The sequence below is a fragment of the Oncorhynchus gorbuscha genome, linkage group LG04 (genome assembly GCF_021184085.1).
Source record: "Oncorhynchus gorbuscha isolate QuinsamMale2020 ecotype Even-year linkage group LG04, OgorEven_v1.0, whole genome shotgun sequence".
Lineage (NCBI taxonomy): Eukaryota > Metazoa > Chordata > Actinopteri > Salmoniformes > Salmonidae > Oncorhynchus > Oncorhynchus gorbuscha.
In genome coordinates, this window is record NC_060176.1 from 4901748 (window position 1) to 4914925 (window position 13178).

The 13178-nt window shown below is 42.9% G+C and overlaps 1 protein-coding gene across 3 annotated transcripts in view; it reads right to left on the minus strand.

Annotated features, from left to right (window-relative positions):
- Window positions 1-13178, minus strand: part of LOC124033562 (talin-2) — a 146746-nt gene that overhangs the window by 123968 nt on the left and 9600 nt on the right. Inside the window, exon 1 of one of the 3 annotated variants that reach the window (XM_046345607.1) lies at window positions 6093-6364. The exons of 1 other annotated variant lie outside the window; for it this stretch is intronic. In XM_046345607.1, coding sequence (XP_046201563.1) covers window positions 6093-6150 — 58 coding nt within the window. In that variant the 5' untranslated portion in view covers window positions 6151-6364. Of the gene's footprint in view, window positions 1-6092; window positions 6365-13178 lie in introns of those variants that run through there. One more of the 3 variants, XM_046345608.1, reaches the window with a different exon arrangement.

Consider the following 13178-nt stretch of genomic DNA (forward strand, 5'->3'; position numbering starts at 1 on the left):
AACACCTCCAGATTGAACCAGATGCGAGAATTTACAGTCTGCCAAAGCAGCCTGTGACTTCCCTGTGACTGTGGGTGTTGACACTGTAGCTGGGGGAGGCTAATGAGGGGGGAGATCCATGGTATACCCCCCTGGAAAGAGAGAGTTTGGAGAAGTGAGGAGGGTAGGGTGTAGTGTTTCCCTCTAGGTAGGCAGAGTGGGGCTAATTCCAGGAGTAGGCTACAGCTTATCTTTCAACAGTTACCACCTCCACTCACACCACAAGATTAAATGCATACTGGATAATAATGCTGCTGGGATTAGATTAGGAACTGATGACCAGACAACAATAGAGATGTCTGGGGATTGAGAGAGAAACTATTTTTACAACAGCCAGATATCCACCCTCCTGCTGAGATTTGCCACTTAGGTTGTCTCAGTCTCCCAGTCCTTGTCATTTATATTGGGAATATGGCAGTTTACTGTAAACAAATCACCAGGGATAATACAGTGAGTTTGAGTACACCGACCTCACTGGGTTGCCAGGTTGTGTTGTGGTAAAGTTTACCTCGAGTGTACACTCCCCCCCCCATTGACTGTTTGTAGTACTTACCTTCCTACTCCCCCTCATTGGGGTGAGTTTAAATACTCTGAGTTGCCAGATTGTGTTGTGGTGTTTACACACTCCCCTGCATTGGGATGAGTGAAAGCCTGTGGCAGGCAGTTGCAACATAAGCACTGGTCCAACCAGGGAGGGTTAAGGCATGGTCACAGGTAGCATTTGCCGGTTGAGAGCATTTAGAGTACCATCGGTAATTTGCAAGCCGATTCTACATATAGAATTGCGTGCACAGTAAATGTCAGCAGTCAAACGTCCACCAGCAGGTTGTCCCTAAAACACACAGCATCGGAAGACAATGGCAGATCAATCTCCGGTGCAGTGTGTGTGTCCCTTAGAGTTAGGAATTGTCTGTTGTCCACCTGTGGGAATGTGTGTGTGCCAGTCAAGTCCAATCCCAACCCACAGCCTGGAACAGACAATCCAATCAGGGCCTGGGAGGGAGCTCCAATCCAACACAGCTAATTCACTTAACACGAGGCAAGGCACAACAGCAGAACAATGCCCACCTCCAGCCTTAGATTTCTCACCAGAACTAGAGATCATCAACAACATGCCTAATAAAGCCCAGGACAGGACTAGGAACCATGCTTCTACCTGAGTCTGCCTCTCTTCAGTGTATTTGGGTCTAAAGTGTTTCTGCTGCCTCTCTTCAGTGTATTTGGGTCTAAAGTAGAGGTCGGCCGATTAATCGGAATGGCCGATTAATTAGGGCCGATTTCAAGTTTTCATAACAATCGGAAATCGGTATTTTTGGGCGCCGATTTGCCGAATATATATATATTTTTACACCTTTATTTAATCTTTATTTAACTAGGCAAGTCAGTTAAGAACACATTCTTATTTTCAATGACGGCCTAGGAACAGTGGGTTAACTGCCTGTTCAGGGGCAGAACGACAGATTTTCACCTTGTCAGCTCGGGGATCTAATCTTGCAACCTTACAGTTAACTAGTCCAACGCAATAATGACCTGCCTCTCTCTCGTTGCATTCCACAAGGAGACTTATGCAAATGCAGTAAGCAAAGATAAGTTGATAGCCAGCATTAAATTTATCTTATAAACAATCAATCATAATCACTAGTTAACTACACATGGTTGATGATATTACGAGATATTATCTAGCGTGTCCTGCGTTGCATATAATCTGACTGAGCATACAAGTATCTGACTGAGCAGTGGTAGGCAGAAGCAGGCGCGTAAGCATTCATTCAAACAGCACTTTCGTGCGTTTTGCCAGCAGCTCTTCGTTGTGGTCAAGCATTGCGCTGTTTATGACTTCAAGCCTATCAACTCCCGAGATGAGGCTCGTGTAACCAAAGTGAAATGGCTAGCTAGTTAGCGCACGCTAATTGTAGTTTTGTTGCTGGTTCGAGCCCAGGGAGGAGCGAGGAGAGGGACGGAAGCTATACTGTTACACTGGCAATACTAAAGTGCCTATAAGAACATCCAATAGTCAAAGGTTAATGAAATACAAATGGTATAGAGGGAAATAGTCCTATAATTCCTATAATAACTACAACCTAAAACTTCTTACCTGGGAATATTGAAGACTCATGTTAAAGGGAACCATCAGCTTTCATATGTTCTCATGTTCTGAGCAAGGAACTGAAACGTTAGCTTTCTTATATTGCACATATTGCACTTTTACTTTCTTCTCCAACACTTTGTTTTTGTATTATTTAAACCAAATTGAACATGTTTCATTGTTTGAGGCTAAATTGATTTTATTGATGTTTTATAATAAGTTAAAGTAAGTGTTCATTCAGTATTGTTGTAATTGTCATTATTACGAATAAATACATTTAAAAAAATGCCCGATTAATCGGTATCGGCGTATATGGTCCTCCAATAATCGGTATTGGCGTTGAAAATCATAATCGGTCGACCTCTAGTCTAAAGTGTTTCTGCTGCCTCTCTTCAGTGTATTTGGGTCTAGTGTTTCTGCTGCCTCTCTTCAGTGTATTTGGGTCTAAAGTGTTTCTGCTGCCTCTCTTCAGTGTATTTGGGTCTAGTGTTTCTGCTGCCTCTCTTCAGTGTATTTGGGTCTAAAGTGTTTCTGCTGCCCCTCATCAGTGTATTTGGGTCTAGTGTTTCTGCTGCCTCTCTTCAGTGTTATTTGGGTCTAAAATGTTTCTGCTGCCTCTCTTCAGTGTATTTGGGTCTAGTGTTTCTGCTGCCTCTCTTCAGTGTATTTGGGTCTAGTGTTTCTGCTGCCTCTCTTCAGTGTATTTGGGTCTAGTGTTTCTGCTGCCTCTCTTCAGTGTATTTGGGTCTAAAGTGTGTCTGCTGCCTCTCTTCAGTGTTATTTGGGTCTAAAATGTTTCTGCTGCCTCTCTTCAGTGAATTTGGGTCTAAAGTGTTTCTGCTGCCTCCCTTCAGTGTATTTGGGTCTAGTGTTTCTGCTGCCTCTCTTCAGTGTATTTGGGTCTAAAGTGTTTCTGCTGCCTCTCTTCAGTGTATTTGGGTCTAGTGTTTCTGCTGCCTCTCTTCAGTGTATTTGGGTCTAAAGTGTTTCTGCTGCCTCTCTTCAGTGTATTTGGGTCTAGTGTTTCTGCTGCCTCTCTTCAGTGTATTTGGGTCTAAAGTGTTTCTGCTGCCTCTCTTCAGTGTATTTGGGTCTAAAGTGTTTCTGCTGCCTCTCTTCAGTGTATTTGGGTCTAAAGTGTTTCTGCTGCCTCTCTTCAGTGTATTTGGGTCTAGTGTTTCTGCTGCCTCTCTTCAGTGTATTTGGGTCTAAAGTGTTTCTGCTGCCTCTCTTCAGTGTATTTGGGTCTAAAGTGTTTCTGCTGCCTCTCTTCAGTGTATTTGGGTCTAAAGTGTTTCTGCTGCCTCTCTGTGTATTTGGGTCTAAAGTGTTTCTGCTGCCTCTCTTCAGTGTATTTGGGTCTAAAGTGTTTCCGCTGCCTCTCTTCAGTGTATTTGGGTCTAAAGTGTTTCTGCTGCCTCTCTTCAGTGTATTTGGGTCTAAAGTGTTTCTGCTGCCTCTTCAGTGTATTTGGGTCTAAAGTGTTTCCGCTGCCTCTCTTCAGTGTATTTGGGTCTAAAGTGTTTCTGCTGCCTCTCTTCAGTGTATTTGGGTCTAAAGTGTTTCTGCTGCCTCTCTTCAGTGTATTTGGGTCTAAAGTGTTTCTGCTGCCTCTCTTCAGTGTATTTGGGTCTAAAGTGTTTCCGCTGCCTCTCTTCAGTGTATTTGGGTCTAAAGTGTTTCCGCTGCCTCTTCAGTGTATTTGGGTCTAAAGTGTTTCCCCTGCCTCTCTTCAGTGTATTTGGGTCTAAAGTGTTTCCCCTGCCTCTCTTCAGTGTATTTGGGTCTAAAGTGTTTCTGCTGCCTCTCTTCAGTGTATTTGGGTCTAAAGTGTTTCTGCTGCCTCTCTTCAGTGTATTTGGTTCTAGTATTTCTACTGCCTCTCTTCAGTGTATTTGGTTCTAGTATTTCTACTGCCTCTCTTCAGTGTATTTGGTTCTAGTATTTCTACTGCCTCTCTTCAGTGTATTTGGTTCTAGTATTTCTACTGCCTCTCTTCGGTGTATTTGGTTCTAGTATTTCTACTGCCTCTCTTCAGTGTATTTGGTTCTATTATTTCTACTGCCTCTCTTCAGTGTATGTGGTTCTATTATTTCTACTGCCTCTCTTCGGTGTATTTAGTTCTAGTACTTCTACTGCCTCTCTTCAGTGTATTTGGGTCTAAAGTGTTTCTGCTCTGAAAAGTGTACAGCAAGAAAAGTGTCAAATAAACCCTTAGAGCCTCAGAGAGAATGAGACACATCATCATGAGACGTGTTAGAAGCCATGAAGAGCTGCACTGAGGAGGGGCCCGAGGAGGGGCCCTGAGAAGTTACCTCTGGTTAATTGATATGGACATGGGTTAATCCACCTGATCTGGATCAGGATTTTGAGGTGTGTGATCACGTATAACCCGCGTTGGGACAAGGACAGCATTCTTCCCCATTCCCTAATAGTCTTAACAACTGCCTGAGGAGGGCTTCAATGTACCCTTTATCTTTCTGCCAGATCTGAGAACTTCCCACAGACTCAATATGAAACTGTGTGCTCAAACTTAAGACTATTGAAGAATGACATTTCAACTAGACAAAGTAGAAAACAACAAACATTGTATTGGTTTTATCTCAATTCAATTCACTGGGGATTTGAGTGATGAGGCCATTTGCAAGTCAGGGCCAGGGAACATAAGCACTGTTGTTGCAGCATAGAAATCACAAGCTTTATATTAGTCCCACAGGAAGTATTACGCAGGTAGTCATAATCAAATACTTACAACTGGGTGGGTAAGACTGACAGTTAGGGTTTCTCAACTCCCCAGAGTACTGAATATTTACGAACTATATGATAGTTCCTCACTAAAAACTGTCCATACATAGCAGTTTGACACTCAGTGCATCCCACACCACTGCTAATAAAGATGTGTAACTGTCAAGCCACACCCACCACTGACTACCGCAAATTCCACCAAATTGAGCCACCACCCAAATGAACAACCATGCATCCAACAAAACACAGGGCTTGTTAGTGACTGTACAAACTGTTACTGTACAGTACTTCCAGTTAGCTGTTCTCAGTTTACGTTTTTAACTGGACTCTGGACACATTAACCCCATCGCAAACTAGCTATTCCAATGAAAAAGGAGCTCCCTCTCTGCAGGCAGCGTTCTCTTCTCTCAGTTCTCATCTGAGAGAAGAGCATTGAAAACAGGCGCAAGTTTAAATTTGTTCCACCTGAGCGAGTCTGTTCACAAGTCAGAGACCACTATGACGAAACCAAATGCATTTGATGGATCCTTTAGAATAAGACAATGTGTCTTAATGGGAAAGTAATCTGAAAGTAATCAGATAACGCTACAGAGTTTGGGTAATCCAAAAGTTGCATTACAGATTACAATTTTGAACGGGTAACTAGTAACTAATTGATTATATATAGAAATTTACCCAACCCTGCTACTCACCCTAAAATATTCCGCTGCTCTGTCATTTGCTACATACTTTAATCTGAAGTTGTTTGTGGTGTTGAGTGGCGTTGCACAAAACAAAGTGATCAGCAATTGGATCGTCTCTAACCAATCAGAGTGTCAAAGCCAATGACACATTTTCAAACTGCAGTGTTCTCTGACTCTGGCTCAACTCATCAGTTTCTAGACCGATCAGATGGCCCCGAATGTGTTCGCATTTGGTGAAAGGTCAGGGAGATACTCCGATCGACACTCATTGAAGAGGAGAAACTAATGTACATGCTCTGGCGTTTGGCCAGAGCAAGGAGTCTGGTTGGCCAGGCAACAGGCTAGTATCAGATGAGCCAACCAGCTAGCTTGCTCCTCAGACCATACGGAGACCGGGATCATGTTCATTTGAGCACAATGTAGCAAAACGTTTTGCAGTGGGAAACAAAAACAAGGATTAAGGTAGTCCCCTCCCTGTTTCAGTTGCTGCCAAATGAACATGACGAAGACCACACCAGCGCAGCGTGCTAGCTACTGACCTGCCCCTAAGTAGGTGTTGGATTGGCTGGCCTCTCTCCAAGGTCTCCCTCTTCTCATCACTCAACTGCCTCCTCACCCTCTGGACTTGTTGGTTCATCAGATGTTGAGGAGGCCGTCTAATGTTAGCCGTTGTATCCATTTAGTTGCATTAGCCGAGCTGAACTCTCCCCCCTTTTGCATGCTGCGACAAATAAAAGGTTATTTTCAGCCACTTGAATAATGTTGGCCTGTCCACATGTAATAGAATCCAGATGCCTCCCTGCCACACATGCCGCTGCTGCGAAACCTTTTTAAGCCGGAGAGGAGGCTACAGAGATAGTGGGTTTAAAGTAAAGTCTCTCTCCAGTCTGACTTAGCCTCTTTCTGCCTCAGTCACTGTTCCCATTTTGAAATCTGGAAGGGAGGACTGGATGCAGTCCCATTTTCTCTCCCCTCCACTAATAAACAAAGAATGGATTCCCTTATATAGGTCTAATGAGTACCCATACGGGCAGGCAGCAGGCGACATCAGAAAATGCTCACACAATATACTGTCAGAAAGATACCTCTGGGTCCCAAGTGGCACTATTCCCTATTTTTTTTGTTTACAAGCAAACATCACATTCGAGTGATGTGCTCACATCTTCACACCAAAAAGCTCTAAAACAGGATAGCTAACGCTGATGTTGGGACCTTGACAAACTTAACAGTCTGAGTGATGACCATGAAAACACACAAGGCTGGTGGCTATTGCTAATTAGCTATGTTCAACAAGTATATTATTCTTCTGGCTTTATCTAGCTCTATTTGTGATATTTTACCTTGCTAGGTAATCAATACTCCGATGACATCTGTGATGTCGTAGACAAAATCCATCTAAATGAGGTTTTGTTAATTTGCACGAGCTGCATCTCAAGTTGGAGGATTCTATATTGACTCCTACGTAAACAAAGCCCTTTCTGGTGCGAACCCGCACACGCTACTTTTCACGATGCAGCTAGGAAATGGGTCTATCCTGCACTACTGTTGAGCAGGGCCCATGTAGTGGTATATTAAAAGGGCACTTAAAGAGCTATTTTCTGGTCACAGTGGATGCTTTTACTGTTGTTGCATAGGGCAGTCACAGTGCCAGATAGGTCATGTTTGAAAGGACTGGAGAAGCAAAGCAGCACTAAACATTTCAACACAAGAATGTGTCAAATGGGGCCATTAAAAAAAGTTTGTCTTGGAACATCATGATGCAGAATCCCGAAGGCACTTTAGGCCTAGTCATTACAGCCAAGCAGAAATCATGTATTTGTTACAGTCACAAGTCAAGATCAAAATGCAACAAAAGCAAATAAGCAAAGTAGAAGGGGCTTCCATTTCTGACTAGATTATACATGAGAAAACATGGGCAAAATCTTGCCCAACCAAATTCAAATTATTGGTAGGTTTATCAATGGACATTCCATTCTCTGTTCAGTGTTTTTAAAATCATTTTCTAAGACGCCACGTGGTCCTCTTTGAAAAATAAATTCCATCCTAAAGACACCAACATGAAAATGTGTCAATACTATTCCCAGGACAGGAAAAGGGAACAGTAATACTTGTTAACGGTATGTTTTCAGGTCAGACTTCAATCAAACATTGACACTTGTCCGCAAAGTGCAAATTCCTGCACCATAGGATGAATACACCATCTACTCAGGTTTCCAGAGGCTCACTGGGGCTGTACAGTGACAGTCAAAAATGACCAACTATATAACTGGCCCCTGACCGCTCCACATATAGCTTGAAACTCTTTGGCATTAGGGGCGGGGTGAAGGGGAGCAAGTGTCTAAGAAATGGAAAGTACAGCACCTTCAGAAAGTATTCACACCCCTTTACTTTTCCCACATTTTGCAAACAGGATGCATTTTTTGGAATATTTGTATTCTGTACAGGCTTCCTTTTTTTCACTCTCTGTCAATTGGGTTACTATTGTGGAGTAACTACAATGTTGTTGATTCAGCCTCAGTTTTCTCCCATCACAGCCATTAAACTCTGTTTTAAAGTCACCATTGGCCTAATGGTGAAATCCCTGAGCCGTTTCCTTCCTCTCCGGCAACTGAGTTAGGAAGGACGCCTGTATCTTTGTAGTGACTGGGTGTATTGATACACCATCCAAAGTGTAATTAATAACTTCAGCATGCTCAAAGGGATATTTAATGTTTGCTTTTTTAAATTACCCATCTACCAATAGGTGCCCTTCTTTGCGGGGCATTGGACAACCTCCCTGGTGTTTGAGGATGAATCTGTGTTCGAAATTCACAGCTTGACTGAGGGACCTTACAGATGTGTGGGATACAGACATGAGGTAGTCATTCAAAAATAATAGGCACTATTTATCCGACACACAGGGTTAGGCTAAATAGCCTCTGGTTGTGATTCAACAAACACAGTCCTCTGAACAGAACGAGATGGATAATTGCTCATTTGATTATTTATTTGGGAGAATCAGTGATTCTGTGCAGTCCGACTGCAATGTACGTAGTCAATCTCAAACATGCACATACTGTCCTCTGTCTCAAGCCTCTCAGGATGAGTAACCATCCAACCTGTGGAGTGGGTGGAACAACTTGAAACCATGACCCTCAACTACTAAGGCAGGCAGGAAGGCTAGCTGGTAAACATTTGCAGCAAGAAGAGAATCTATCCTCATAGGAAAACCAAAAATAGAAGCCCTTGCCTGAAGCCAGGCTTGGGAAGAGGGGGGGGGGGGGGTCCACCCACATGATCTCAAACAATACAACCAGGGCCAGACACACTTTCTGGGGTATTCCAACCAGGAATGCAATTTTCAGCATGGTTACCACCTCAACGGAGTCAGAACAGGAATACATTGCTGATGAGTGATATGAATGGTAGAATTGTGTCAACAAATAATGCACAATCATAAGAAGTCCATTTGTTTATGAGCATTTGGGGATAAACAAGGTGACTTAGCAATAATTGGTTTGGACAACCAACTGTTGAGGGAATGTCCAATGTGTATCAAAGCTAGTAGCAATACCAGAACGAAAGCACACCCAAAAGCACTTCAACCCAGCTTGAACAACAAAGAGAATCAGGTGCTGGACTAAAGTTTTGTTTACCCCACGACACTTCAACATCCAGGAACATAAAGGAGCAATATTACTTTGGGCTATAAGACTGTTCCACTCACATCAGCCAGGTTTGACTTTCTCTCATGAAAAAGGAACATTTCATATTTTTACAAAAAGTAGTTCCACTGTCAGTTTGTATCAGCCTTGCAGATCAGAACAACTCAACCAGACGAAGTTTGAAACCTGTTCACTCAGATTGGATAGAGGCTACTCAAAGAGCTCGCTAAACTGATATTGAATTCTGGATTCCTCTCTGGGCTAAATAAGGTCACAAGGATCAAGGTCAAACAGGTAGACTACACTGTGTGTCAGGCAGTGACATGGCCAATCATCGCAGCATCTGAGCTCATAGCAGTGTGTCACTATCATGGCTGCGTTTACACAGGCAGCCCAATTCTGATCTTTTGCCCAATTATTAGCAAAAGATCTGATCTGATTGGTCAAAAGACCAATTATTGGCAAAAGATCAGAATAGGTTTGCCTGTTTAAACACAGCCTAAGTAATCAGAGTTTTACACACCTTAGGCAAATAGCCACACAATTGCAATGCTGTGGTCATTTACAGTTAGGAGACAACACGGTGTGTCAGGTAATGACATGGCTAATCATCAAAGACTATGAGCTAATAGTCTGTGTGTGGTTTTACATATGATAGCCAAGTAGTCATTGCAATCCAATGCTGTGGTTATTTACTGTTAGCAGACACCTGATTATTACAGATCAGACATTTCTGTCCCGGTGACTAAGAGACATGAGCCCCGGCCCCCGAGGGGCCTGGTGACCATGCCAACCATGGAGATCTGCCAATACCAAAGTCCAGCAATAGCAGAGGCTTTCAGCTGCAACCTCAAACAGATTTCAGAGCAGATCTGCTTTCAGCTGCGGTGATCCAGTATGACAGTTAGTTCCCCTAGCACTGGCCTGGGCCAAAGGAGGGTGGGTTCAGGGGCTATCTCCCAAATGGCACCCTATTCCCTAAACAGTGCATTACTTTTGACCAGGGCTCTTTAGGGAATGCAGCCAGTGACACGACACCTTGAATTTGTAAATTGCATCTTCTTAAGGACACCTAATAATGTGGAATGGGAAAGTATGATTCTGCCATATAAACATGTTCAGTACAAGCTGGAGTTCCATGGTATGTGGTTCTCACTTCACAGGCTCTGTCCCTTTCATTAAATAGAAACAATAAACTAAAAACTTGTCGGCTGTTAAATTACCATTTTATAATGTAAACGTAAGTTTTCAGAACCCCCAATCGCTTTCAATTACGGAATGCAGTTCATTTGAAATTAATTTTTAAAATGGTAACGCATCACTGTTGGATGAAAGGACAAAGTATTTAAATATAACAACTATTTCAATGAATCATTGAGAAAAGCCAAACTACATCCAAGGCAATTAAAGCAATATAGTGAACAGTGTAAGTGGATATTTAGCTGATTCTAGCACAGAAGCACTGTAACAGGTTGCCAACAGTTCCAAAAGATACTACAGTAATTAAAGAGATTGAAGGGGATGTTAAGCACTTACAAATGGGTAACATATCTTACAAATGGGTAACATATTGTACGAATTGGAATTAGATATTTTTTTGTGGGATATAACAACATATTATACGAAATGGACGACTCGTTTTGGCTCAATGTCACTATTTTTACAACTACTGACTGAAATTATACAAAACCTTAATAAAATACATCTTCAAGCACCAGTTAAATCTAGAACCAGTCATAATTCAAGTCATTTTGGTCTAGAGGAACAGCAACACCATATAAGATATGAGGAACAGTTGCTGAGTTAGTAACACATCTCTTCAGGCTATGGGCCTACGTTGGAGTGCTGCATGGGTCTGGATATGAATCTGTAACGTTGCTTTTTGCAAGGCTTCAGACTTTAATTTTCACAAAGACACCATAGGCTACAGCCAAATGAAAGATCTGATCAGAACAGACCCCATTTTTAAAACATAATTCTCACAAATGTTCCTTGCCGTTTGAACTAATGCAGCTTGTCCTGTCAGATTACACAGGCTACAGATGAAGGGCCATTGTCTCACATGACATAACAGTGAGGACTCTCCTGCATGGCAAACACCACAGGCCAGAGAAGCTGTATTCAAGAGGCAATTCCAGAGAAATAGCATCACTGAATCTTTTAAAAAGTACAGTCTTGGATCTGTTCAATGGTCATTTCAGTTCCATTTAGTCCTACTCATTGACTGCATTTAGAACTCCATCTATGAATCTGAGCGGGGTTACATTTCCGCAGCCCCATCCCTCCGCTGTATACCAAAACAAATGGCCGGGCTGCAGCTGCTTTCTCTAATCTCAGAATGTAGCTTTAAGCCTGGCATCTCTTTTCAATTATAGGACTTCTTGCATCAGAACTGCTAAGAATGATCACCCCTCACCACAAGCATGGACTACCCTTGTGTAATGTACAGTACTTAAACAAACTATTTACAAAGGCCAACCAATCAGAAATAGCTTTGAGACATGCCTGGCAAGCAGCCATATTTGATTTGCAATGCAAACAGGAAGGCCTTCACATTACAACTCAAATGCATGGATGGGGATGAGTGGAAGTGGAAGGGACACAGTATGGGAAATGTTGACTGGAATATGAATACCCAATTTCAACCTCCAACCTTTTGGATCCTGTGCATGTCAGAGGTGTAGTATTTTATCAGTTGCTGTTGGCAGGACTGTTGTCCAGCGAGCTGCAGCTGTGATACTTGAATGCCGTGTGTTGCCTGTTGCTAATTATAACTGAACATGAGAATGTGACAGGGTGGGAGAGCACAGGAGTGCACCCACTGAACCGTGGGTTTGGGTCACATGCTCTTAACTGTCGGGGTCCAAACTAAGGCAAGTTACAGTTCTCTACACTTCTCCCAGAGTGTGCATTAGCACACTTTCTCAGATGGATGTTACAACGGTGGAAACTGCCTTCAGCCAACAATTAAACCAATCCCATGCTTTTTAATCAATACACTTCTGGAAAAGGGTGGAGAATCAGATTGTATCCTAACTAAACGTTAAGGACAGGCAGGCACAGAAAAGCCCTGGTCTTCAAAGTTCAAAATGAATGCTGCCGAAGTATTGGAATCTCATGATTTGGCTCTTTTGTATAAGGTTACACATAGCTGGGCTGGGTCACACTGAGGTGTGAAATTCAGATATATTGTTGTTAATGTGCACGAACACAGCCCTGGGGCTGCATTCCAGAACGTGGCTGCTACTATGGACTGCATTCATATACAGTCGTAGCTTACCATCCATAAATAATCAAACCTAAAATGGTTCTTAAGAGTATTATAGAGGTTAACTCACCTTTATACCCAAGTGTGTTACCCAGTGGAGTGATACACAACACATTAATCAAGAGACTGGCTACAACTTAAGTGATCAAATTAAATTATGTAGTCGAATAAAATCAATAGGGGACTAAGGATACACAGCAGTTATCGATAAGAATAGTTCTCTGCCCCAACCACTTCCTCTGCTCTGCAGTCAGCACACATCAACCAAGCCCACAGAGAGCTACTTATCTTCCCCTGCGTCTCATCTACCTACATCTTAGTAGGCCTGGGTCTCACCTCTTTCCTCAGAACGAAGGCACCTGACTGCTGGCCTTGGCAGCAAAGCCCCTCCTCTCCCCAGGTCCTCCAGACCACCAAGTTGACATTGCACATCCTGCTGTCATTATGCTGCCTGTCGACAGACTGGTTGACTCCCAAATAGCACTCTATTCCCTACAAAGCTCATCAAATGTAGTGCACTATATAAGGAATAGGGTGCTATTTGGGACTTAGGGCAGCCAGCCCTGCTCATTACTTCCTCACCCTGGGTTGTGATGACAGGCAGCAGAGGCCACTCTGAACACAACACAGGCTGGATCAATAAATTAGCCATCGCAGTCGTGATGAACTCCTCCACAGAGGTCTTTATATGCCATAAACACATTGGCCTGTGG